This window comes from Carassius carassius, chromosome 36 (genome assembly GCF_963082965.1).
Source record: "Carassius carassius chromosome 36, fCarCar2.1, whole genome shotgun sequence".
Taxonomy (NCBI): Eukaryota; Metazoa; Chordata; class Actinopteri; order Cypriniformes; family Cyprinidae; genus Carassius; species Carassius carassius.
The window spans coordinates 15,162,183-15,186,318 of record NC_081790.1 but is presented as its reverse complement, the minus strand read 5'-3'; the positions used below and the strand labels follow the sequence as shown (position 1 = coordinate 15,186,318).

General features: G+C 38.2%; 3 protein-coding genes across 4 annotated transcripts in view; 1 reads left to right on the top strand and 2 right to left on the bottom strand.

The window, feature by feature from the left end:
- Window positions 1–1,378: 1,378 nt before the first annotated feature.
- Window positions 1,379–13,344, bottom strand: supt6h (SPT6 homolog, histone chaperone and transcription elongation factor). The gene is made up of 37 exons (XM_059526433.1): window positions 13,203–13,344; window positions 12,378–12,488; window positions 12,080–12,235; window positions 11,240–11,313; window positions 10,978–11,158; window positions 10,790–10,871; window positions 10,405–10,660; window positions 10,174–10,275; window positions 9,968–10,081; window positions 9,795–9,884; window positions 9,562–9,704; window positions 9,334–9,482; window positions 9,142–9,252; window positions 8,713–8,842; window positions 8,445–8,595; window positions 7,903–8,057; window positions 7,602–7,797; window positions 7,361–7,500; window positions 7,010–7,127; window positions 6,826–6,902; window positions 6,602–6,737; window positions 6,367–6,504; window positions 5,843–6,010; window positions 5,545–5,672; window positions 5,232–5,439; window positions 4,931–5,078; window positions 4,626–4,768; window positions 4,403–4,543; window positions 4,078–4,273; window positions 3,757–3,995; window positions 3,341–3,454; window positions 3,075–3,199; window positions 2,881–2,993; window positions 2,721–2,795; window positions 2,441–2,622; window positions 2,142–2,338; window positions 1,379–2,003 (listed from the first exon to the last, which is right to left on the bottom strand). Exons 2-37 carry the CDS (start codon window positions 12,475–12,477, stop codon window positions 1,814–1,816), a joined length of 5,166 nt encoding a protein of 1,721 aa, XP_059382416.1. The 5' UTR covers window positions 12,478–12,488; window positions 13,203–13,344; the 3' UTR covers window positions 1,379–1,813.
- Window positions 13,345–13,678: 334 nt separating this feature from the next.
- On the top strand, window positions 13,679–15,816 carry sdf2 (stromal cell-derived factor 2). The gene is made up of 3 exons (XM_059526434.1): window positions 13,679–13,892; window positions 14,978–15,174; window positions 15,271–15,816. The coding sequence occupies exons 1-3, from the start codon at window positions 13,718–13,720 to the stop codon at window positions 15,565–15,567; spliced, it is 669 nt and encodes a 222-aa protein (XP_059382417.1). The 5' UTR covers window positions 13,679–13,717; the 3' UTR covers window positions 15,568–15,816.
- A 2,025-nt stretch (window positions 15,817–17,841) lies between these two features.
- Window positions 17,842–24,136, bottom strand: part of caln2 (calneuron 2) — a 39,922-nt gene continuing 33,627 nt past the window's right edge. For both annotated transcript variants that reach the window (XM_059526432.1, XM_059526431.1), the window contains exons 5-6: window positions 21,936–22,092; window positions 17,842–20,078 (exon numbers count right to left, since the gene is read on the bottom strand). In XM_059526432.1, the coding sequence (XP_059382415.1) occupies window positions 19,951–20,078; window positions 21,936–22,092 (285 nt within the window). In that variant the 3' untranslated portion in view covers window positions 17,842–19,950. The remainder of the gene's footprint in view (window positions 20,079–21,935; window positions 22,093–24,136) is intronic.

Genomic DNA, 24,136 nt, shown 5'->3' with positions numbered 1-24,136 from the left:
ATTCGACGGTAATGAGTTCTGCCTTCACATTTGTGACACATTTTTGTCTTAGCAAACAGCAGTTTATGTGCAGAATCCTTAAGAGGTCACATTCAATGCCTTCCAGGCAGTTCTGAGTACCGGTAGATGTTTTGTAAATATGGAACTTGTTTTTCATTGAATCATGAGTTTCTCTGGCTAATATGATACATATGGCAGCACTCATTACCACAGGCACCAGATTCCCACTGTGAGCTAAACGGAAGGATTGTTAAGATGTTAATGGAGAAGTACCACTTATGCAAAAATTGCCAAGCTAAAATGAGCAGTTCAAGATCCCACTATAACAGAACTATATTGTGTGTGTGAAATGTCCGTTCAATTCTTCAAGAGAGAATAAAGCCTAAAATCACAAAAAGGTGTCAAAAATTTAATTCTTAGTATTTTTGTCCACTAGTAGCTTTGCTTTACATTTGACAGCTTGTGGAAACTGCTTGTGTCTCTTAAGCAAAGGCATTAATATTCCAACCAATGTGACAAGGATCTCTTTTAGTCATATCTTACAATCACAGTCTGAAATTAATTGCCTAAGGTCTGAAGCTTGAAGACAAACACTCTTCTTTACTAAGTGAAATCAGTATAGATGATTAAGTAATGTTACACAGATAAAAACACGAAACAGAAAGGTTTCATTTGGACAACTTTTATCAAAGGAAAGAAATGGATGTCAGCAGTGAAACACACTGAACAGAATGCTATAGACACTGAGCTTACGTCCCATCCTGACCTAAAAGCATAGTTCAGCCTCAATGCTAAAAGAACACATGATCAGATCAGAAACACTTCCCAGAACTCGGAAGATTCTCTATACTGAAATACTGTCACAGTATAAGGAGCCGGTTCATAAAGTTCACTTTGCTTAAATGTTACAATTTCTGTCTACAGCGATACACAGGATTGTACATGAAGGAAAACACTGTTAAAAACAGCAAGTGTGCAAACATCGAAGAAGTCTGGCCCAGCGAAGACATTCACAAACACCAACAGCCCCCAACTGAAAAAGCAAAAAACTGATCAGAGGCCTCAGTATCTTTAAGCACAATAGTTCAGTTTACTTGTATAAGCACATTATGAAAAGTGAGATCTCATTCTGAACTCCGAGAGCTCAAAGATGACCTTAAAAACATCATTCTTCAATGTTCTGAATTTAAAATGCATTTTCTGTTCACTGTAATAAATCACAAAAAAACATGACATTTACAGGATCGCTTTTAAAGTCACATACTTCAGTCTCAGCTGATAAATGAGTTACTAAATAGATGTCCAAAGCTTCCCAGTGCTTCAATCTTTGCGTAACAGCTCAACAGAACACAGCTTTCGAATCATTACAGTGCTCTAGTTCATACTGAAACAGGGTTTTATTTAAACATTTAAGCCAGATACAAAAAGAAAAGCTCTCTGAGTGGGTTTGAACTTATGATCTTAACGTTGATTAACTACCAGCTCTCATGGGCACAAATAATGCAACGTCTCATGCTTTAAGCCTATCCTTTTAAATTTAGTAAAAAAACTGAAATGAAAAAGGTGCGTTAAGCACATACTTCAAAAAAAAGAAAAGAAAAAAGAAAACCCTCGTGACAAACGTTTATTGTAGGTCCATTTCCTAAATCTGTTTGTCGTCACCACATTTCAAGTGTTTGTCTTTGTATCAGTAGCTCTGAATGACTCAAAGAAATACTGCTAGCAGCGAAAGAGCAAAAGATGGAGGGTGAGAGATGGGATGTGGATGGATTGGGTTTTATATGAGATGTCTGAACACCCCCCTTCCCTACTCCTATCGGTCCATCTCGTCCAAGAGGGGAGTGGCGTCTCCAGCGATGGACATGGGCGTGCTCTCGATCATGGGGCTGGGTGAAGGTCGAGGTGTCATACGGGGCGTCTTTTGCTTCCGGCGCTCGGCTTCTTTCTCCTGCAGCCACTGTTCAGCCATCTTACCCCAATCCACGGCGGTGTGGGAGCTTGCCCTGCAGGGAACACAAATGGAGTTTTAGTACTTTGTTCTGTAATGGATTATGTACCAGAAGTCATAATTGAATTTACACACAGACAATTCATCATGTGACATGGTTTTGTATTTTCAATAAAGCAGAGGCATCACTCACTTGGGCTGTGGTGTCCGCACTCTCGATGACGAGGACGATGGTGTGGAGGACGAATGCTGATGGTGTCCGTGTGAGGATTGTGGGGTGCTGCTGGGATACTGGGGTGTGGTCATGGCCTGCTGCTGGCCAGGTGTGGTGTAAGAGTAGCTGGGCGTCATCATGGGCGTGGCCATCGGCTGCTGGGGTGTTGCGAAAACCTTGAAAAAAACGGAAAAGGAAGGAATGTGAAATATTAGTGGGCCTGGTTTTGATTCAGTGAGTTAAATAGGTGATTGAGTGCATAGGTGAAGGTTTTGTACATGATAAGCGCTGCTGCTGCCGCCACCCCCTGCACTGCTGCCGCCACTGTAACCATACTGACTGGAGGCCCACTGGGCTGGCGTCGTGTTGGGATTCTGGCCCTGGCCTGTAACCGCCGCTATGGCATTGAACATCTGGGATGTCATGTTTCGCGGGAGAGCGTTGACGGCTCGAGTCAAGTCTGAGTGCGAGGGGACAGATATGGGTTTTAAAAACACATTACTTCATTAAAAAAAATTCCTGTTGTTTTCAGGGAAGACATCAGCATTTCTGACATACCGGCAATGTTTATGTTGGCAGGTGTGGCGTTCACTGATGCTGGTGTTCTCGTTCTGCTGCTGGTTGGTGTGACACCTTTAGAGAGACAACAAAAACATTATATTACAAGGACAAATTAGAACGCTAGGCCAGAGCTGGAGTGCAGATAGAGACTACTAACCTGGCACAGGTTCCTGGTAGTGGTCCTTGAACCAGCGGAAAAGACCATTGACTGTAGGGAACATCTGAGAGCGATACCTAAAGCCATCTGGAGTGATGGTTACATACTCTATCCTACAAAACAAAGGCAAACATTTACAAATGCATGATATATATGGGAGCTGTGCCCTGCTGTGGTAGGGTAATGAGTGTTACCTTGGCTTCCCTCTAGGTTGGTAACCCAGCAGAAATTTGCCTGGCAGGTCTCTACAAGCTGAAACATAGTAGGGGATGAAAGTCGGCTTCTCTTTTTTGGACCTTATGAGAACCTCCTCCATTTTCTGTACAAAAGGCAAGAAAGGATAAATGCACAACTGTACAATTTATAAGGGCCACTTCATCTATATATAAAAAAAAAGAAAAAAGTAGAACTCGAGATAAAAAGAAAAGGAAAAGCGTACGCTCTCAGAATGATAACACACCTTCCTATCACCTCCATTGCACTCCTGGAAGTATTTGTGGCTGAGCAGATCTCGTGCGAATGCAGCCATGGGCTGGACATACCTGGCTGTGATTTCATCCAGATCCTCAAACTCCTACAGACAACCATGACTATTATTAGATTTCTAGTTTAAAAATGCTGTTCTTATAAAAATCTGCATATTAGAATGATTTTTGAAGGATCAGGTGGCACTGAAGACTTGAATAATGATGCTGAAAACTCAGCTTTGCATCACAGAAATAAGTTGCATTTAAAAATAAACATTAACACAAAATTCATTTTAAATATCTGTAACAATATTTCACAATACTGCCATTTTTCAATAAATGCAGCCAAAAACACTCACAAAAAAAAAGACCCAAACCCAATAGTTTGTGTGACACCACAACAGCTCACCTCATTGTTAATCCAAAGAGTATGTCCAAGGCTAAACGCATTCTCTTTACCCTCCTCACGGACGTCTACATGCTGATAGATCCCATCAGCCACCTTCCATGTGACCGTCAGGTGGTTCTCCCCTTTACTGCTGGGCCGAATCACCACATCACCTTGGTCCATGGTTTCCATCATCTTCTCCGCTTGTTTGAAGTTGATGTTGTGGAAGGACGGGTGAGCGATCACTCGCTTAATGTAAGCTGAAGACCGAAAACAAAAAGTCATGTCACTTAAACATTATAAAATTCCTGTTCTGAAAAAAGATTTGGTCAATATACTGACTGGTTCTCTGCTGCTTCTTCTTTTGCTCCTCTTCCTGTTTCACATCATCTGTCTCAGCATCAAAATCATAGTAGGTATCTTTGGGAAGCTTCCATTCGTTGTTTTTGTCACTCAGGTCAGATGTTCTACAGGTAAGATCCACGTTGAACTTCTCGATGTCAATCTTCATGATGCGGCAGTGCACAGTCATGCCAACCTATCAGCAGAGAACCAGACAAAAGTCAGTCTGTAAACAAACAAATCTCCAAACTTCCATATCTTTTTTAAGGCTACATATTTAGGATGTATATTGCTTATAAATGAACGCCAGATGAGATTTGCTCACCTTGACTCTCTCCTCAGGGTGCTTCACCACTTTGTCACTAATAAACTTTGTTGGTATGAAGCCTGTGACAGCGTTATCTAACCTAGTTCTCACTCCGATGGCTTGCCCAGGGCAGGAGCCGCTGTCAAAGTGATTCCAAACCTAAGAAAACAACAATAACACAAGTAATTTCACTAAAAGATAAAATGTAATTTCTTGAAAAGGTAACAGAACCAATACCCACCTCGCTGAGCTCAGGGAAATTGTCCTGCTGGCAAAATGGACACTGCCAGAGACCCGTCTCATCATTACGGATGGCCTGGTCATAACTCTCACCCTGTGGCCGTCTGTGAGCAATGCCAGTCACCACACATGTGATCAGTTTACCTATATGTGCACAGACATTTAGAAAAATATTACCAACAGTATGAAGACTGAAACAAATGAGGGAGCACCACAAATGTCACAGAATACTTGAAAATATGTATCTGTAGGTTTATAACTACAGATTACTATTAAAATACCTAAAAACGATCAGGTATTATTTACCAATATAGAAGGTCTCAGGAGTCTCCTTGGTGAGCAGGTTAAAGACCTCCTCGGTGTTGGGAGGCCTGTACGGGGCTCTCAAATCTTTATATCTACAGCTGAGCTCCGCTCGGATGTCATACAGTGTAATTCCCTTATTACCATAACCCTGAAAGAAAGAAACAATAAATAACACAAGTACACAGGTAAAACCATTGGGTTAAGTCAAGTACCGCTTGTGTCCTGATTCGCAGCTTTGGATAAATGCCTCCGCTATCAAAGTTTATGCAAGTGAATTACGCAACATTATGACAAAGCTGACCTGTCTCTCAAGCTCCTCAGCGAAGGCGTCTAGATCCAGGTCCTTGAGCCTCTCTGGGTTCTCAAGGATCTCCTCTAGCGCTCCGGCTGGGTTGGCATCTTCTGCTGACTCGTCGTACTCTAGAGCATCCACTGCCATCTTACGTGCCCACTCGTATGTTTCAGGGTGCACTCGAGAACCGTCCAAGACCTCGATATAGGAGTCAGTACTACAGAATGAAAGAAGACATTCTTTTGATACAACTTCTGGCTGCATGCAGCACAATTCAAAGTGAGCTGCAGGCCATTCTCAAACATTGCATACAACATCTTACCTGTCTCCAAGAGAGGCAGTGTCGATCTTGATGAAGCCAGCACAGTTAATGAAGACTTTGGGTCCCATATGGCACATGGTGACCAACTGGGTTCGGTTCTCTAACCTAGTGTTGTTCTGTTTTAGAATCTAAGGGAACATTTGAAAGATACAGATGATTATTTCAATATCTTGAGATTTGGCTGAACATCATAAAAACTCAACCCCATCGGCTAGACTAACAGAGGGACTTTATTTAGGTGGAAACAACAGCATGAATATCCAATGTGAGAATAATGATCTTATTGAGAAGGTCTCACCTTAAGCAAGTGTGAGCCTTTTCTAGTACCGAGGCCACAGATGTACTGGACCAGGCTCTGGGTGTAAGGGTGAGCAATGGCCCGGTTTACATCCACACCAACCTCATTCACCCGGTTTATGAACTCACAGTAAAGAGCGCCCAGCAGCTCCTCTTTCACTACATGCTCCTGAGGAACGTTTAAAAACATAATGCATGAGAAGTGATTTACAACGTTCATCTCAAGCCTGTTTAAAAGGACACTCAATTAGTGGAAATATGTCAGTGTTGTTACTGTTAACTAAACTTGAAAAAAATGGGTTCCATAAATGACAAGACAAGCTACTGAAGTACTAAAATAACTACATTTAAAATAAACTATTCAAAATAGGAAAAAAATAAATAGCTATAATAAATAGTACTTTTTAAAATAACACTTACAGACATTTCAAGGTGGAATTTCACACAAATAAATGGAGAAAAATCAAAGGCATTTAAACATAAATGGCAAAATGGTGGTCAAGGGATGCAGGAATGAGCTTTTACCTGCAGGGGATGCAGTTTCAAACACAGGATGTCCTCATCGCTGCTGCAAACTTGGGCAAACTCCACTAAGGGGTCCTGAATTTTGCGAGCCACAGACACAGCCTGCCGGAGCAGAGGTGGATAGTCCCTGAAATCAGCCTAGAGGAGCAGTATGTGAAAGAAACATTAGAAAAGCCACGGAGCCTTCAACAAGGGTTAATGAGTAAAATGTATGTTTTTATCTCATTGCACTGACCTCAGACTTCTTGCTGTTCATATAAAGCATAGCCAGCTCATTGTCCACCAGCTCCACTCCCACAGCAGGCAGAGAGGAGTCCTGCTCCAGCTCACTGATGGTGCGCTTGATGTCCTCCATCACCATATGAGCATCACTACACACATCCAAACAAAAGCATCAACATGTGGGGGTCCAACATGGATATAGGATATTTAAATACAAAAACAAAATATTGAACACACCGATTCTCCCCAGCAACAGCAACGACATGTGGCTTCTTACTAAGGAGGAATTTCTTGAGGTTTTCAATATCTTGAAGCTATGGAAACGCAACAATCGAATGTTTCAAATGTGTCTATATTGATGGAAACTGGAATTAACAAACAACGGAATAGTAAATGTCCCGCAGGGCTTCCGTTTCTTCACCTTTTTCTCCCTTTCATCCTCTCTCCATGCATTTCTCCTCTTCAGGAAATAAGGAAGCCTGAGGAAGTCCACAACCTCTCCTTCACCATTAAGGAGGGAGCAGAACACTGGTGTATCTCTATAAAAACATATACCATTCATAAGTATAAGCTGATAATTATAATGATGTTACGACCAATAATATATAAAGTTATAGGAGAACAGGAGAAATCCAATTTTGTTGAGATTGATTTTAAGTCAGCACTAAATTACCTAATATAAAAAATAAATATTCAGTACTATTAGGTTTTATTGTGCATCCCAATTCAAAATCATGTGGAATCTATTTGCTATCTCAGAACAAACATGTACCTGCCAGAAGCAAATGCCACCCCAAGAACACGGATACCCTTTCCTTGCGACTCATCCATGAGGTCATCGTCCTCCTCTACCTGCTGATCAGGCCGATAAGGAGCCACCTTCAACCAGTTATACAGCTTCTTGCAACAAGACTATCAAAAAAACAAGAAACTCAGATCAACTTATTTTAGACCACAGTTTGGTACTCAAAGTATTTTCAAATGTAATATAATACATGCAATTAACGTGGTACCTTAACAATATTGTCCTTGGCTTCAGCAACCAGCTTGTTTTTCAGTTCCTTGGCCATCTGAGGATACAGGAAATGCTGCAAGGAACGCTCAATAGCAAGAGTTCTCTGCTTGTTCCATTCCTGCACCTGGTGACTGAACTCATCCCTGTAGTAGAACTGCTTAATTTCATCAAAGTAGGTCTGATCTCCTCCGTACCTGTAGATATGGCAAAAAAAACTGATCTGTATTTCTTGTATACAACCCTTGACAACTCAATTCGGGTTTTGATCTAAAGCTAAACATTTCAGGACACAACTATACCCTTTGACTCCCACAAGGTCGATGCAGATGTCTATGGCGAGCAGGCCTTCTTCCTCAGCAAGGCACATCTTCAAGAACTGATCTCCATTGAGCTCTTTCACAGGCTTGTTCTTCAGGTACTTGAAGGAATAGGCATAGTGTGCTTCATCCACATCCTAGGAAACATGACGGATATTAGCTGATGTGGACTTACTGATAAATGAGCAGACAATGCAGCCATTGGCACATTAGTTCAGTCTGGCTTTGAATCGAAGGACAAGTTTACTACGGTAATACTGTAGCACAGCAGAAACTATGCCTACAACACACACACCTACATAATATCAACTGAACATTCTAGCTAAAGCTCTAACACAACAGAGCTCTGCTGGGGTGGGAAGGTTGCTTTTCTGCTAATACCCTTTCCTTGATGAATATGGTAAGTGAAAGTAGAAGATAAACAAAACACAACAGTTAATAAAATAATTGTATAATACATAATGGTCACGTCCTACATATTACAAAGTATGTCTTTAACTCCTAAATTAACATTAAGTACCAACCTTCTTGCCCTTCTTAGTTGGCTTGATGTTAATCTTGGCCCTCTCCTGGAAGGTCTGTCTGAGCACGTGCCTGACCAGAGGTTCACGGGCAATCTGCATGGCCACCATGTAACGAGCACCTTCCAGAACAGCCTCCGGGTTGTTAAATTGGCTTTGAAAAAAATTTAGTTATGAATAAATATGAAAACTGCTATGTTACTCCAACAAGCGGTGGGTAAAAGAAGCTATTTTAATAATTAAAATATACAAGTCTGCAAAGATGCATTACCTGCACACATAGTCCTTGGCCAGCTCCAAAGGCTCTGCAGGAAACTGTTCGGTTTCGTGCCTCTGATAACTGTCTCGCAAGTTTTCTCCAAACTGCTCTGGGGTCAGACCAAACTTTTTGGCAAGACCGTCTGAGAGAATGAAAAAAAAGTCACCATATGCAATCATTTTACAAGAAAGGTATGTATGAATTCCTCACTTTCATGGAGTTGCATTTTAGTTATGTACAATATCAGTATGTATCAATATATTATAACAGAAAATGTAAGTATAAATTGAATCAATATATTGTTGTAAGTTTATATTCTAAAAAATAACATTCTTTTAACAATTTTGCCAGGAAATATGTTTGGCACATTTGACTCTGCCAGCATAAATAAAAAAAAATAAAAGATGCATATTGTCTTATTTCTGTACTTTATGTACAAACCAAGGCCTGCGCTCTGACAGATGCTGTACATATCTCTACGGGAAGCTTGTTTTAGATCTGGACCCTTTTGCTCCTCTTCTTCCTCTTCCTCCTCCACTTCTGCCTCTTCCCCTAGCAGTACAAAAACAGTTTTAGTCAAATGCATGGTTGCTCATTATTTGAACAAATTATGCAAAGGAAACAAAGCTGTACCATCTTCCTCTGACACTTCCTTGATCTTTTTCAGTTTCTTTTTGCTGGCCCTGGCTGCATTCTGCATCTTAGGAATGTCTCGGCCATAGTAGAGCAGGAAGTGGTTGTAGACGTCTCCCAGCTCATCAAGAGACTGGACGTCTTTCAGTCTGTGAAAGCAGAAAGGTGGTGTGATTACTGTGGTCGAAGCATAAAATATTAGAACGTTCATTAGGTTTGTACTCGTACCTCTCCATATCAGCAGTGTCTAGAGGACGAGTTGAGTCAGCAAGTGGCTTGTCAGGGTCAGCGGAGATCTGCTCAAACTGATAAGACTGCATCCTCTGGAAAAGACGTGTCAGGTTCTGCTTCCTGGTCTTCAGCTGAGTCCACTGAGAAGGACAGCCATCATTCATTTCTACATTACTAAAGAAAAAGCAGCGACCTCACTGCATTCGGAGAACATTTCGACTAGCCCTTACCTTCTCATCCCACTGCCACACCTTCCACAGATCATTAATGTTCAGCTCTGGTTCCACATACTCCTTTCTGTAGAATGCAATGAAGGGAACCTGTAAGATGGAAGAGAGAGGAGTTAAAACCAGATGAGCAGTCGGTCGAGTTTATTACACCCTGCTTTTCCCCTTGACTATACCTCAAAGTGTTGGTTCCTCATGAAGTTCAGAGCTTCTTTGATTTTAGCAATAGTACTGGGGCCCTTTCTGCTGAAATTAGTGGTTGTCCCACGATCTAGATAGTCTGTGCTCTCCTGCAATGCAAATCAAAACAAGCTTAAAAGTTAGCTTAGCGCCATTACAGTATGCTAACAAAAGTCATGTTATACAAATACTCTGTTCGCACCTGCATGGAGATGGTCGGTGTGGAGAAGGCATTCCTGTAAATCCATTCAGCTTCTTCCTCCAGTTCATCATCCTCAGCAGGCTTTACAGGGATGGCCCTCAACTGCAAATGACAAGAGGTTATGAATTGAAGGGAAACCCACTGGTACAGGGCATGCAGAAGTTTCTGATATCCTTCACATTGGACAGCATACTGCAAATGAAATCTTTACAGGCCAACACTGCTCCATACCTGGAATCTTTCAGGCATGTCTGTAGAGCGGATCTCATTGTCCTGATCAGTCATGTGGCTGCTCTCCAGCTCACTGGGCTCATAGATCTCAAATATGCTACGGCGGCCAACCCTTCTCTTGGTCTGCTTCTTTGGCCGATCCCATGACTCATCCTCCTGATCCTCCTCTTCCTCTTCTGCATTATCATATGCCTCAGTGTCGAACTCGGCAAAGTCAAAGTCACCACCGAATATCTCTTGAGCTTCTTGCAAGGCACTAAAAATGTCAGTAAAGGAGCAATATTAGAGATAAGTCATGGGTTTAAGGCCATTTAGTCATTCATAGCACATAGAGAAGTCTATATTTTCATAAACAAACCACTGTTTGACTGTTTACATCACTTACGCATCAGTGTAGCCAGAGAATTTCTTTCCCTTCTTTTTAGTGATAGGCTGCCCATCATCATCCACAATGAAATCATCAATATCTAGCAAACATTGAGAAAAAAAAAAAAAAAAAAAATCAACATAATTACACAGAACTCTAAAATATCAATACAAACCCATGATGTATAGGGTAAACCTATTTCCTACCGGATTCTTCATCCTCTTCCTCCTCTTCGTCATCTCTTGGGTGAAGTGTGTCCACAGCCTCTCCTTCCTCCAACTCTCCATCTCCATCACCCTCCCCAGTGAAGATCTCATCGGCGATCAGGTCTTTCTCATCATCTTCCCCCTCATCATCCATGGTTTTCACACGCGAGTATTTCTTTTTCTGAACAGATTTGTTCATGAGTTCAAAACGGTGTTTTACAAATTTGAAAATTTAGCAGAGGCTGGAAGTTTGGAGACTCACCCTTCTCTTCACTTTTACTCCTAAATTCTCCTCGATGAGGTCCAGATCATCATCATCAAGATAGTCATTAAAACCTGACAGATACAAAGAGACATTGTTTAGTGTGAAAAACAATACAGAAACCAGTATTTAATTTTGCCTATTATCAACAGTTATGTTTTTTTTCTTTTTTCAATCTATGGAATCATAATTCATCAAACACCTTAACTTCAAACAGTTTCTTTTGGATAAAATATGAGTTCTCTATCCATATTACAGTGAAAAAAAAAACCCATCTTGTCTGAATCAGGAGAAAATTACGCACAGATTAAGCATTGTTTATACACAAAAAGAGTCCAAAACTATTCCAATCCAAACACATATTTCAATATGTTGACTTTTTCAGTGGTTAAGCGTTATGGCAGATCATGGACTCATATTTTGGCCAGAAGTAATGGGTTAAGTTAAAATTAAAATTGTGGATTTTTGTCTTATAAACACACAGCTTTTCACTTCATAAAACGTTAATTGGTGGACTGGGGTCATGTGGATTACGGTCATGTTTTTATCAGCTGTTTGAACTCATTTTGACGTCATTTATTGGTGAGCAAGTTTTGCAATGTAAATTTCTCCAAATCTTTTCCAACGAAGAAGCAAACAGGCTGGCCTGAGGGCGAGTAAACTTTAAAAAAATCTATTTTTAGGTGAACTATTCCTTTATTTGTTACCTCCAGAAAAATAATGCTTTAAATATTTGATTTCCTCTGGTCCTATCAAGAACAACATTATGCACTAGTGAATTGACAAACACCAGAACGCAGAGGGATTTACTGACATGGCTTTAAATTCAGAGTAACCTACTTCGTTTTCTCCGGCGATGACGGACTTCTTCACCAGAGTCACTATCCTCTCTGGGACTCTGGGGTTCTTCTTCTTCCACATCGCCATCATCAATGAGCCCTCTCAGGTTTCCATGCTCATCCTGATCTTCAATATTCTCTTCTTCCTCTTCCTCTTCTGGAGACATCGACAACACAGAACACAACCAATGACACAATGTTCCAAGAACAGAACTATGATGAAACTGTTAATGTTCAGCGCCTTCGTATTCATGCCATCATATTAAAAATCTCTGTCTTTTAGTAGGAATAAATCGTACCATCATCCTCCATAAATCTCTGCTGCTTTTTGGGCTTCAGGTCTTTCTCCTCAAACTCCTCCTCCGACTCCTCAGCCTCGCTCTCAATGAAGTCAGACATGTTTGCAAGGCCTGTGTGAAAATGCAAAGTTTTGTTTATTACAAGGATCTGTCAGAAATACAGTATGGCTGCGACTAATATACTATAACATTCAAAGGATTAGGAGTATTCATTGTAATAAAGAGTGAAATATTGCATTGACATAATGGCATCATTACAATTCTCTCGAAAAACCAGTTTAATAATAATAATAACAAAACAGGTCATACATCTGACACATCTCTAGCAGAAACAAAAGACTGACAAAGATCAGCTTCACTCGTGGCTTAACTTGATTATTAATACATAAGACTTTCAAAACAACAATTGATTTGTTTAATATGATTTAGATGCTAAGATGTTTACATGTTATAATATAACACCAGAGTACTTAATCTTTATAAATTCAGGAATTATTATATACCAAAACACACATAACGGTGAGGTTGAGATCCATGCGCCTAAGTTAGCTGGATTTTAGCTTAGCCAAGGAATTTGGGACGCGAAAATACTATTAAAAAACACTAATAAAGCAAGCGATGAATCGAATGTAAACCATAAAAAGCTTTTTTTTTTGTTTTTTAAATGATTACGTAACGACTTTGTCCGCGGCTGTGGAAGAAATCAAGGCCCTCTTGCTAACAGCTAGCGTAAGCGCAAAGAAAAACAACCCCTAGAATAACACGACTCTTACAAAACACTTCAAGCTAGCTGAAATTAGACATCGAACACGAAAGCGCGCTTACTTTTCCTTTCGAGGAAGCTCGATTAAAGACTTGAAAATAAGCGCTGAGACGAAGAACGAGGCAAGCGTCACTTTTGAAGAGGCTTGGTAGTAACAACAAAAAAATGGCTGAGAGTTAGTTACGTCGGATTCTAGTTCCGGTATACACATTTAACTTCCGGTCAGGAAGAATACATTTGCTGTTTTTTAATAAATAATGCATTTTTAAATGTTCAAATTAACTCAGATTAATATATAAGTTCGAATAATATATCATTGTTAGTTCAGGTTAGCTAATGTAGTTGGAAAGTTGAAACCTTATTTTGAAATGTTACGGATAATTATCGCTCAGGGACGAATTATAGTTACCTTTCTTCGTGCAAGAGAAATAAAAACCAAAATTCAGCTATTTTTAAATACATTTTAATAAAGAAATAAACAACTTAAATATCGTTTTTGCCAAAGTAGTATCTCCGAGCCTGAAGACGGCGCTCTAAATTTTAGGGTTTATAGTGATTAGTCTCTCGAAAGCAAGTCATGGATAGTTTGGGGTTCTTTCGGGCGCAGTTGCCTTTAACAGTGTTATTGTCATGTATGTTTACATTCTCCTCCGGCGGTGAAATGAAGTTTGTAACGTGTGGGTCGGTGGTAAAGCTGCTCAATGTGAAACACAACGTCAGGTTACACTCTCATGATGTGCGCTATGGATCTGGTGAGTGACTGTCATTCATCAAGTCTGCTCGCCTCATCTATGACAGAGATATAAACGTGAGACGTCTTATAGAATATGTGACCCTGGACCACAAAACCAGTCATAAGTAGCACGGGTATATTTGAAGCAATAGCCAACAATACATTGTATGGGTCAAAAGTATCGATTTTTCTTTTATTCCAAAAATCATTAGGATATTAAGTAAATATCGTGTTCCATGAAGATATTTTGTAAGTTTCCTACCGGAAATATATCAAAACTTCATTTTTGATTAATAATATGCATTGCTAAGAACTTAATTTGGACAACTTTAAAGACGATTTTCTCAGTATTTCGATTTATTTTATTATTATTATTATTATTATTACACCATTATAATTTTTTGCACCTTCATTTTCCCGATTTTCAAATACAGTAGTCAACATTTGAAGTGGATCAAAACCTTTTATCAAAGCTGCCCTTAAACCTAAAACCTAAATGCGTTATTGTCTTAGGACAACTTTGATTAAACTTTTTTGATCGACTTTAAATGTTGTCTACTGTAGTTGTATATCTTGGCCAAATAGTGTCCTATCCCTCCTAACAAACGGTGAGCGTGATTTGACCAAGTACAACATGTTCCTGGATCGATCAACAAAAGATGTTGACCCTTATGACTGGTTTTGTGGTCCAGGGTCACACAACAACAGTTTTAAAAAGACATTAAAAAACATATGTATATTTTAATGTAATTCAGTGCTTTATGGCAAAGTTGAATTTTCAGTATCATTACTCCAGTCTTCAATGTCACATGATCCTTCAGAAATCATTCTGATATACAGATTTGCTGCTCAAAAAACATTTCTTATAAATGTTGAAAACATTTGTGATGCTTAATATTTTGTGGACCTGTAAAAAATGTTGTCAGGAATCTTTCAGGAAATAGAAATAACTGTAACATCGTTAATGTCTTTATTGTTACTTTTGATCAATTTAATGCATCCTTTGATGCATCCTCAGAATAAAAGTATTGATTTTCTTTCTTGATAAAAAAAGCAGCAGCAGCAGCATAGAGTCTGTCTATGATCTGTTAATGATAATTCCAGGTAGTGGTCAGCAGTCGGTGACCGGTGTGACTGTGGTGGAGGACAGTAACAGTTACTGGAGTGTGCGGGGCACCAGTGAAGTTGCATGTCATCGAGGGACTCCGGTACAGTGTGGACAGAACATCCGACTGACCCATGTGAACACGGGCCGCAATCTACACAGCCACTACTTTACTTCTCCTCTTTCTTCAAATCAGGTTTTAAAAACACACTGTAATGTATAGGTACTCTATGTAGAATTTTGATGTTGCAAAAGGCTGTGGGTAGTTTACTCAAAAACTCTTCCTATTTAGGAGGTCAGTGCCTTTGGTGAGAATGGGGAGGGTGACCATCTGGACGAGTGGACCGTTCTGTGTGCAGGCTCTGTTTGGCAGCAGGATGAGTCAGTTCGGTTCCGGCACACGGCCACCGAGGCTCTGTTGTCTGTGACGGGAGAACAATACGGCAGACCCATCCACGGCCAGAGAGAAGTGCACGGCATGATGGTCAGCAGCTCCCACAGCTACTGGAAAACAATGGAGGGCATCTTCATGAAACCCAGTGAGATCGGATCCAGGGATTTCATTAGTACAATGCACACTGAGTTTTAGAGAAACGCTTCATACAAGCTGACTCTTCTGGACTCTTTACAGTTCTGTTGTTAGGAAAAAGAGTTTTAGAATCAAATTGTGGCTCATGCTTATTTTTTTAATTCTTTTAAGCACATGATTTTATATTGCACAGCATACACTACTGTTCAAAAGTTTGGATTATTAAGGTTTTGACAACAAGCATTCAACTGTTTTTAACATTGATGATAAGAAATGTTTATTAAACACTATATAAGCATATTATATGCAGATTTTTGAAAGATGCATGTTACTGAAAATTCAGCTTTGCCATCACAGGATTAAATTATTTTAAGATATACAAATAAAATATATATTTCACAATATTGACGCATTTACTGCAATTGGATAAATGAATGCAGCCTTGGTGAGCATGAGAGCATTCTTTCAAAACTTTAAAGAACTCTCACTGACTTTAACTTTTGAACAGTAGTGTATAATAAGACAAAGAGAAATTTAAATGTTATAATCGAAAGAGATTTCTTTGTTTAAACAAACATTTCGATTTTTGGAATGCAGAAAGAAGCCATTTAAGCTTTTCAAGCTTTTTGTTTTTATTAATTCCAGGCTTACAGATTTCATAATTATAAGGCAAAAGCTCAATCAGAGTTTAGCTAAGTTTTAACTTGAAACACAATGTACTCACCTTTTGAGAATATTTAATGGCCATTAAAAAAGAAAAATGGCCATCCATTTGCATCTTACAAGTATATTATATTAAAAAACTCCTTAAATAATAAATTGGCCCACAACTGTTATCAAAAAAAAAAATAATAATAATAATTAAAACCTGGGACATGATTTAAAACCACAAATATGAATGAACTGCATTACCGAACCAGCTGGAATTCACTCGAACTGCTTGATGCTGACCTCAGAGTGGAAACAATACAGCATCGATGCTACTTTATGTTGCAGCAGTATTAACATTATTCTCATTGAGAGACTTAAAGTTGTTTGGTGCTATGTAATGAGTTTTTTTCTGTTTCTCTAAAGGAAGCTTTGAGTTACTTAAAACTAAAGCATCTATACAGCCATTATTATCACATTTGCACACCTGAATATTACTCTAGTAACACTCTGGCAAAGTCATTTTTCCTAAGAAAATCATCCTTTTTTGTCTCTAAATGTATTATTGTAATTACATTAAGTGCCTTTTAAATATTTATACATGTATTATGATTACATATACTGTGGATGCTGTAAAATTCGAAATGACCTGTAAACTTTATTTTATTTTATGTTTACACGGTTGGGTTCACAGCTGTCTACCATTTGACTTGGTAATACAGTACACACACATTACCAACTGAGAAGCATTTGTACAGATTTTGAAGTATTAAACAGCCTTTAGAGTTCATTACCTCAGACAGTTTGTGTAAACGTTTTGTAAATGCTTAAAATTAAAGAGATCAAGACTTGTTTATCCATTAACAGTGTTATTCTTTATCAGAAAAACAATAGATTAAATCAGCTATTTCAATTTGTACAGCTGGGTTCATTGGTGATTAAAACACTATTGTAGTCTTATTTGTAGAAAATCCAATGCTTCCCCCCACTGGCTCAGGCAACAATAATAATACAAATTCTTTTCATCATCATATCAATAATTGAAAGCAAAGACATTGTCATGTTCAATAAATACCTTTCTTTTATTTCTTCATATTCTTTATGTAATGATAAATTTTTGTTTAGAAACCATATTGCTTGAATCTGTCAATCCACATCCTGCATGCAAATATGTATACCGTTTTGCATATTAATAATCCTTTTGATATACTCCGTAAAAATACATACATATAAAATTTTATTTGGCATGCTTCAAATTCCAATGAAGTTAGGATCTGGATTAAGAGTGAACTAAATTAAAAATTCCATCAACCTTTGCAAGATTTAAAAAAACTAAAATATTAATCAACCAAATATAAAAGACAGACCTTTACCAATTTATAAATCCATAAATGCCCATAAACTAGAGGGTTATTTTAGTACAATGTAGAATCTGACAAGATGGCAACAAGCATAGAATAATGACTAAAGAGATTTCTAAACTTTAGTCCACTAATCTGCCTTTGTGATAAATGAAAGGAAAATTTAACAAATAGTCTTATATTATTAAATAAAATAACAAGGTTCAACACTTTGATATGTGTGGAATTCATACTGAATTTCACTCCCGTTCCAACCTTTTTTTGGTAAAGGATATATTGTTGTATCATTTCTTCTTTACTAGTGTTACTTCTCAACTTCCTTCGTTACCTACGATTATCACGTCACATCTTCAGAATAGGCCACTAGATGGGGCCATTCTTTTGGAAATCTCATTCCAAACCACAGACTGACAGAATAAAATGCAATCAAGCGTTTTGTGACATTCTGGAAAACTGACCGGAACTTAACTGTCCAATAAACGATTCCTTAATCATCCGCTTTTCCTTTGCAGTGTATTTTGGCACAGAATGCTGGTACCGTTTCGTAAAATATTTGCTCACAGGAAGGACACGATGGGAGTTCAGACATTTAGTCTGATGCTCTCAGCAAACGCCTGCAAGCGGTACAGACCTTGGAAAAGCACTGCATTAGTGTTCTAAACATGCAAACATGACACAGTCGAACAGACAGTCCAAAGACGACTTTTGTGTGGCACTATATGCATAAATACACATGCAATATACAGGGGATTGTGACAAACGGCTGTAAGTGGGCTATACACAATAATAAGGAACACGGGGGAAAGGGACTGATGTGCACACACATTATAAATATATAGACAAACAGGTAGACGAATACTTCTATTACACACAGACTGTAACCGTAAAAGAAAAAGTGCTATTGTAGAGACCAACCAGTTGACTTCTGGTTGTTTCAGAACAATTTGTGTTGCATTCACTGACTCTCTGAGCCTGAGAGTGAATAAAATCTCAAAATGGACCAAAAAGTCCAGCTATGTAGCATAGACACTTCTGCAGAAGTTCAGTGTCATATATTTTAACCAGACAATATATGCAGACATTTAGAAGACCTTGATACTATATTTAAAATCAAAGAGAGTATTATACTCTCTTCTTTCATGTAGTAGACACACAGAACAAGAGATTGGGTAATTTATTCCCTCATCTGATTATCAAACCAAAGAAGAAATTAGTAAAACTTCCACTGATGTCATGTGGACTATTTTAATGATGTCCTTAAAAGCTTTCTGGGTCTTGAATGTGTCAGTTGCGTTGCTGTCTTTGCAGGGTCAGAAAGCTCTCGGATTTTATTAAAAATATCTTCATTTGTGTTTCAAAGATGAATGAAGATCGTACAGGTTTGAAACTACATGAGTTATTAATTTTTGGTGAACTATCCCTTTAATGCACCATTGCTGAAAAATAATTAATTTCTTTACCTCCAAAAAAATCTTACTGACCCCAAACTGTTAATGTAGACAGTAGGTGGAAAAAGTACACTGTATGCGATGATATATGTTTTAGACAGTAATATTTTATGTCGTTGTCATTTAATTTGATCACATTGCATGTTCAGTTCAGCAGCTGCTATTTAATAACCATTTTAAACCAAACTTTTATATATTTCATGTTTTTTTTTCTCTCCTGAATCATAATTTTTCTCTCTCGTCCTATCTCTTAGTTATGAAAATGTAAGCACTTTAAATGATAATTTCCTTTTTTCAACCCGATAACATAAGAATTGACAATCCAATCAAAGAAGTAGAAAAAAATCATACTCAAACCATTAAGATGCACTGTGTGATGCAGATTATATCCTATATGTGGTAGTTTGTGATTTTCTTTGCATACTGTAAAAGTGATATTATGGTAGTATGCTATTCTTAAAATACACACAGTCCCTTCAACAATATATTCAATAAATTACATAAATAAGCTTCAACGCTGCAATGCTGCGAACTAAACATGCAGTGCATCTCAGATGAACATGCACACGCTCTTGATGCCAGACATCCTGCAGCGGCTCCACTGGACAGGCTGCCAATCACTCCTCATCGTTCCCATCTGACATGACTTGGAGCGAGATAAAGTACAAAGTCTTCGCCTTCCAAAGACAGGAATGAGAAAAACACGCTGCAGCGCGGAGGGACACAGGATGTTATTGCATTAAATGGTATTCAGTGAGGAGCCCTTGCATGTTCCTGTCAAGATGATGATGGAGGCCATCCATCCCTTACTGCAGTTTAAGAGTCTGTCAAAATCACAATTGGCGAAATAAATATAAAACTCATTCTCAGGATTCATATCCTCTGCTCGGTGGGCTCCCCACGCTCTTTGAACTAAAAGAAAGGGGAGTTTTTGATGCATGTTTCTCAAGAGAGGTCAGATCAAGCAGGGTTCACAGTGGGCGGGGCTACTCCATGCCGTTCCGCAACATCTGATTGGCTGCGATGAGCATGACACTGATGATGAAGGCCATTGCAAAAGCGCAGATGAGGCTCTTGCGGACACACGTCTGGCGATTCTTCTTTTTCGAATGCACTGATGGAGTAGAACAGAGCATTTGTAAAAGAGCATCAATGAGAAGAGATGAAAGCACACAATGAGCATAAGCCATCCAAACAATGATCCAGAGTTGCTGCTGATCTCTGTGCATAATGAGGCTTTGAATATAAACAAAACGTTCGGCTCTGCTGAGCTGCCTCACTGGACTTGACACACTCATGATCGCACACACACACGCAGACAGAAAGAAATATTAATGTGAAACCGTTTAAGGGCACAGTGTGGGCCAATAAAGAATATATTTTAAAACACTGTGACAGACTAATTGGATTTCGAGGCATGAAATTGTTACATTTCATTCACCTTTTTCTTAGGCCAGCAGATTCAATTCCATTCAATTTGTGTTGTCATTCTGTGCTGCATACTGAGATTAAATATCGAACTGCTGAAACATAATTGCATGCCAGCTTTTACGATAATTTCCCTGTTTCTGAATTCCATTCATTCCCTTTACTTTTGTTGGCTGATGAAAACATCTGGTTCAGTAACGTGGGTGAAATTCAAAAGTAACCAATGCTGGGAGTAAAGAAAATATTACACTATAGTTGCTTTCATTTACCAGATGCTTTTCATTCCAAACAAAACCTATGTTGCACTGAGAGCACAGAACTCTCATCTCATTAAATGCCCAGTTTCTGGGCAAACACACCAGGCTATAGAGCCTAATTGTCTGGCTCCAGATATAAAAATCCATAAAGAAATGGATTTTTAATGATAACTTATAAACCTTTCAAGAACCTACTATGAACACTGTGATTATTAAGCGATGGTAAATGCTTTTGCAGAAGCCAAAAGTCAATGTGATTTTAGCTTCATTTAAAAAAGCGAGCTTTTCATTGGATGCACCAATCAGAGAAGTCGCTGTTACTAAGTCATTGCATTGCAAACAATGCAACACTCTTTATTTATTTGCAATTAAATATTTTGTAAATATATTTAATTTAATTTGTATAATTATAATAATTGTCTACAAGTCAGTTAAACATAATACATGCTCCTGTAGAAGCTGAAAGTCAATGCAATTTCAGCTTTTTTTTAAAGTATACATTAGATCGACCAATCAGAAAAGTCGCTGTCACTTCCATAAAGCATTGTGAATGACATACCGACAACATTCTTACTACTTATTAATCTATAATTATAATCAATCAAATATAATCAAACAAAATTTAAATAAATGTAATTCAAATTTGAAATATAATTGTTGTATGAATTGAATTAGTTGATTTTATAGTATTTTTTATAAACCACTATAAGTTGAAAAGTTTATTACACCATGATACATGCCTCTGTAGATTTCAATAGATTTAGATGCACTGAAAATGACTTTATTGACTATACTCTAAATACTTAATTATTTGTAGTTACATACTTTGCAATAAAATGTAAATATATCTATTTTTATATATTTAAATGTAATTAAATGTGATATTGTACTTTATTATCATAAATGACAATGAGTTAATAATGTTAAATATCACTATTTTCATAGGAGGAGTACTTCATCGTCTCATTAAATACATTAAGTACCTTGATTTGAATTAAAAAGGTTTGATTTAACTCCGAGCCAGTTGGTTTGATTCAAGGCTTGAAGAATTTTTGAAATGCCTGTGTTAAAAAATACCTCTTGGCTTCAGAAAAACTGGCCATTCCCTGCTGCACTCTGCTGATCATGTGAAGTATTCATACAGAACTCAATTCTCGAGTTACTGTCAGAACTTTAAGCTTCACCTCATCGGAGTTTTGCAAAGTTTCCAGTGTCTGTAAACTTGAGTCCAACAAACTGTTGCAGGATCCGTCAATTAACATGAAATGGTTCTCATTGCTATTTACCTCCCTGAAATTCAGTCTGGCAGTTTCCTGAGTTCTCCTTCAAGCTCTCTTCCTCGGTGACGATAATATTCTCGATGTCCTTCATGGTGAGGTGGTCTCTGAAGGCGTGGAACAGGACATGTTTGAGCTCCTCCAGGGACATCTGTTGCATGTCAAACTGTGTGGAAACACAAAGGCCTGTTGTCAAATCTCAGCACGACTGGGCTGTCAGTGCTCGTCTGTGGGGCAGTGCTCAGATTTTACAGTCATTTATTACGGGGGAATTGAAGCTAGTAGGGAAAGAGGAAAATGACCAGACGAGCCAGTCACTACATTAATCAAGGGTTTACTTGCTCAATCACACTAATTCTTGCTCAGGCAGTGGTGAACAATGAATAGAAACACAGCACACAAATTGATCATCACACTAGACATTCTTTCTGACGCAAAATGAGATGTGATTCAACATCAATGCTGACGTGTCCAGTAGTTCCTTACATCTTTACTGGTCTGCAACCAAAAGCATCCTTAACTGAAACACACTCATCTAAGAGACTCTCCTCACTGAACTGCAATGTCTGTTGTGACAGCACTGCGACCTGATGCTGACTGAAAGCTGAATAAAGAAGGAGAAGAAGAAAAGGAGGCAAATTTGGGCTGGTTTAATAATTCAGAATCACTGCGAGAGACAGGCTTGAACTTTCCCAATTTTCCGGCAAACTCTGTGTCAAGGGTCTCCTCGGAAGCCTTGAATGAGCTTTTGGTGGTGGGGATGTTATCCTGTCTTGGCAGAGTCAATCAATTATTGAACTGTATGAGAAAATATAATGAAATCATATTATACTACAATATAATGAAATTATATATTTTTTTCATCCGAACACACAGCGACCTTTGAATGGACTGCTATTCAGGAAGCCTTTCACCCTCAGATGGTGTGGTTATGGCATCTACTAGCAATAGTTAACTGGGCCATGCTAACAACTAACAACCAACAACCTCTTATAACAAACACACATCCCTGTGCCCTTTAGAAGCTCCTGGGGATTCAGTTCAGATGCAGAACCAACGCTTGTCTGATGTAATCACTGAGGCCTGTCAGACAATGTCACTTACACAAAGCCGAACGTAAAGCTTCGATGAGATATTATCAGCTGGGATTGTCTCTTCTGAGAAGCAAGATGACGGCACTGAGCATGCATCTCTGTCATTCAGCTATTCACACCCATCCAGACACTCTCATGGGATCCCCCAACTCCAAATGCAACTCTTTTTCCAGCACTGACCATACTCTAAAAGGATAAAATACGCAAGAGACCTATTAATGTCTTAGTTATGAACTCTGTAATATCATATAATTTCTTATATCTTATATGTGTTTTCCTCTCAATTGCTCAGAGTATCATCAGTGACGAAGCCTAACACTCATGGAAACTCACCAGCAATCTGAAACACTACATTTCAATCTATAAAAATGGCCAAAAGGCCAAAAAATTATGATGCAATAAAACAAGAAGAGATTGAATGTTGTGTTAACAAGGGGTGTGATCACTTCTAATGCTCTTGTTCTTCATATGACCAATAAGTGCATGGAATTAAGTGAGGCAATTTACTGCAAGTTGTTGCAGAAGTGTTGAAGCTCTCTGTCAGAATAATTACACTAAATTAGTTAGCGTGTGCTTGAAAATAAAAAGTCTACTCTCTGAATTATGGTTTACATAATGAGATGGTTTGAAAAGTATATTGTAGGAGTCCACCACGATCTACCACACAGAAACATCCATGAGCATCTATGAGGAAGACTCAACAACAACAACAACAATAATAATAATTGTGAAATAGTATTAAAAATTTAAATTAATATTGATTCAAATACAAACTAACTTTCTATTTTAATATAATTTAAACTGTAAGTAATAGTAATAATAAATAAAGAAATTTTATATATATATATTTTATAAAAATATATATATTTGTGCTGTCAAATGATTATTCACATCCAAAATGAAGTTTTTGTTTACAAAATATTTATGAGTGTGTACTGTGTATATGCATGTATTTATATTATGTATAAATACAAACACATGCATGTATATGTTTAAGAAAAATATGGTAAGCGTATATATTAAATACATGTATATACAATATTAAATATAATAATATAAATATATATAAATGTATATACATGTAAATATTTTTAAAATATATACATGCATGTGTTT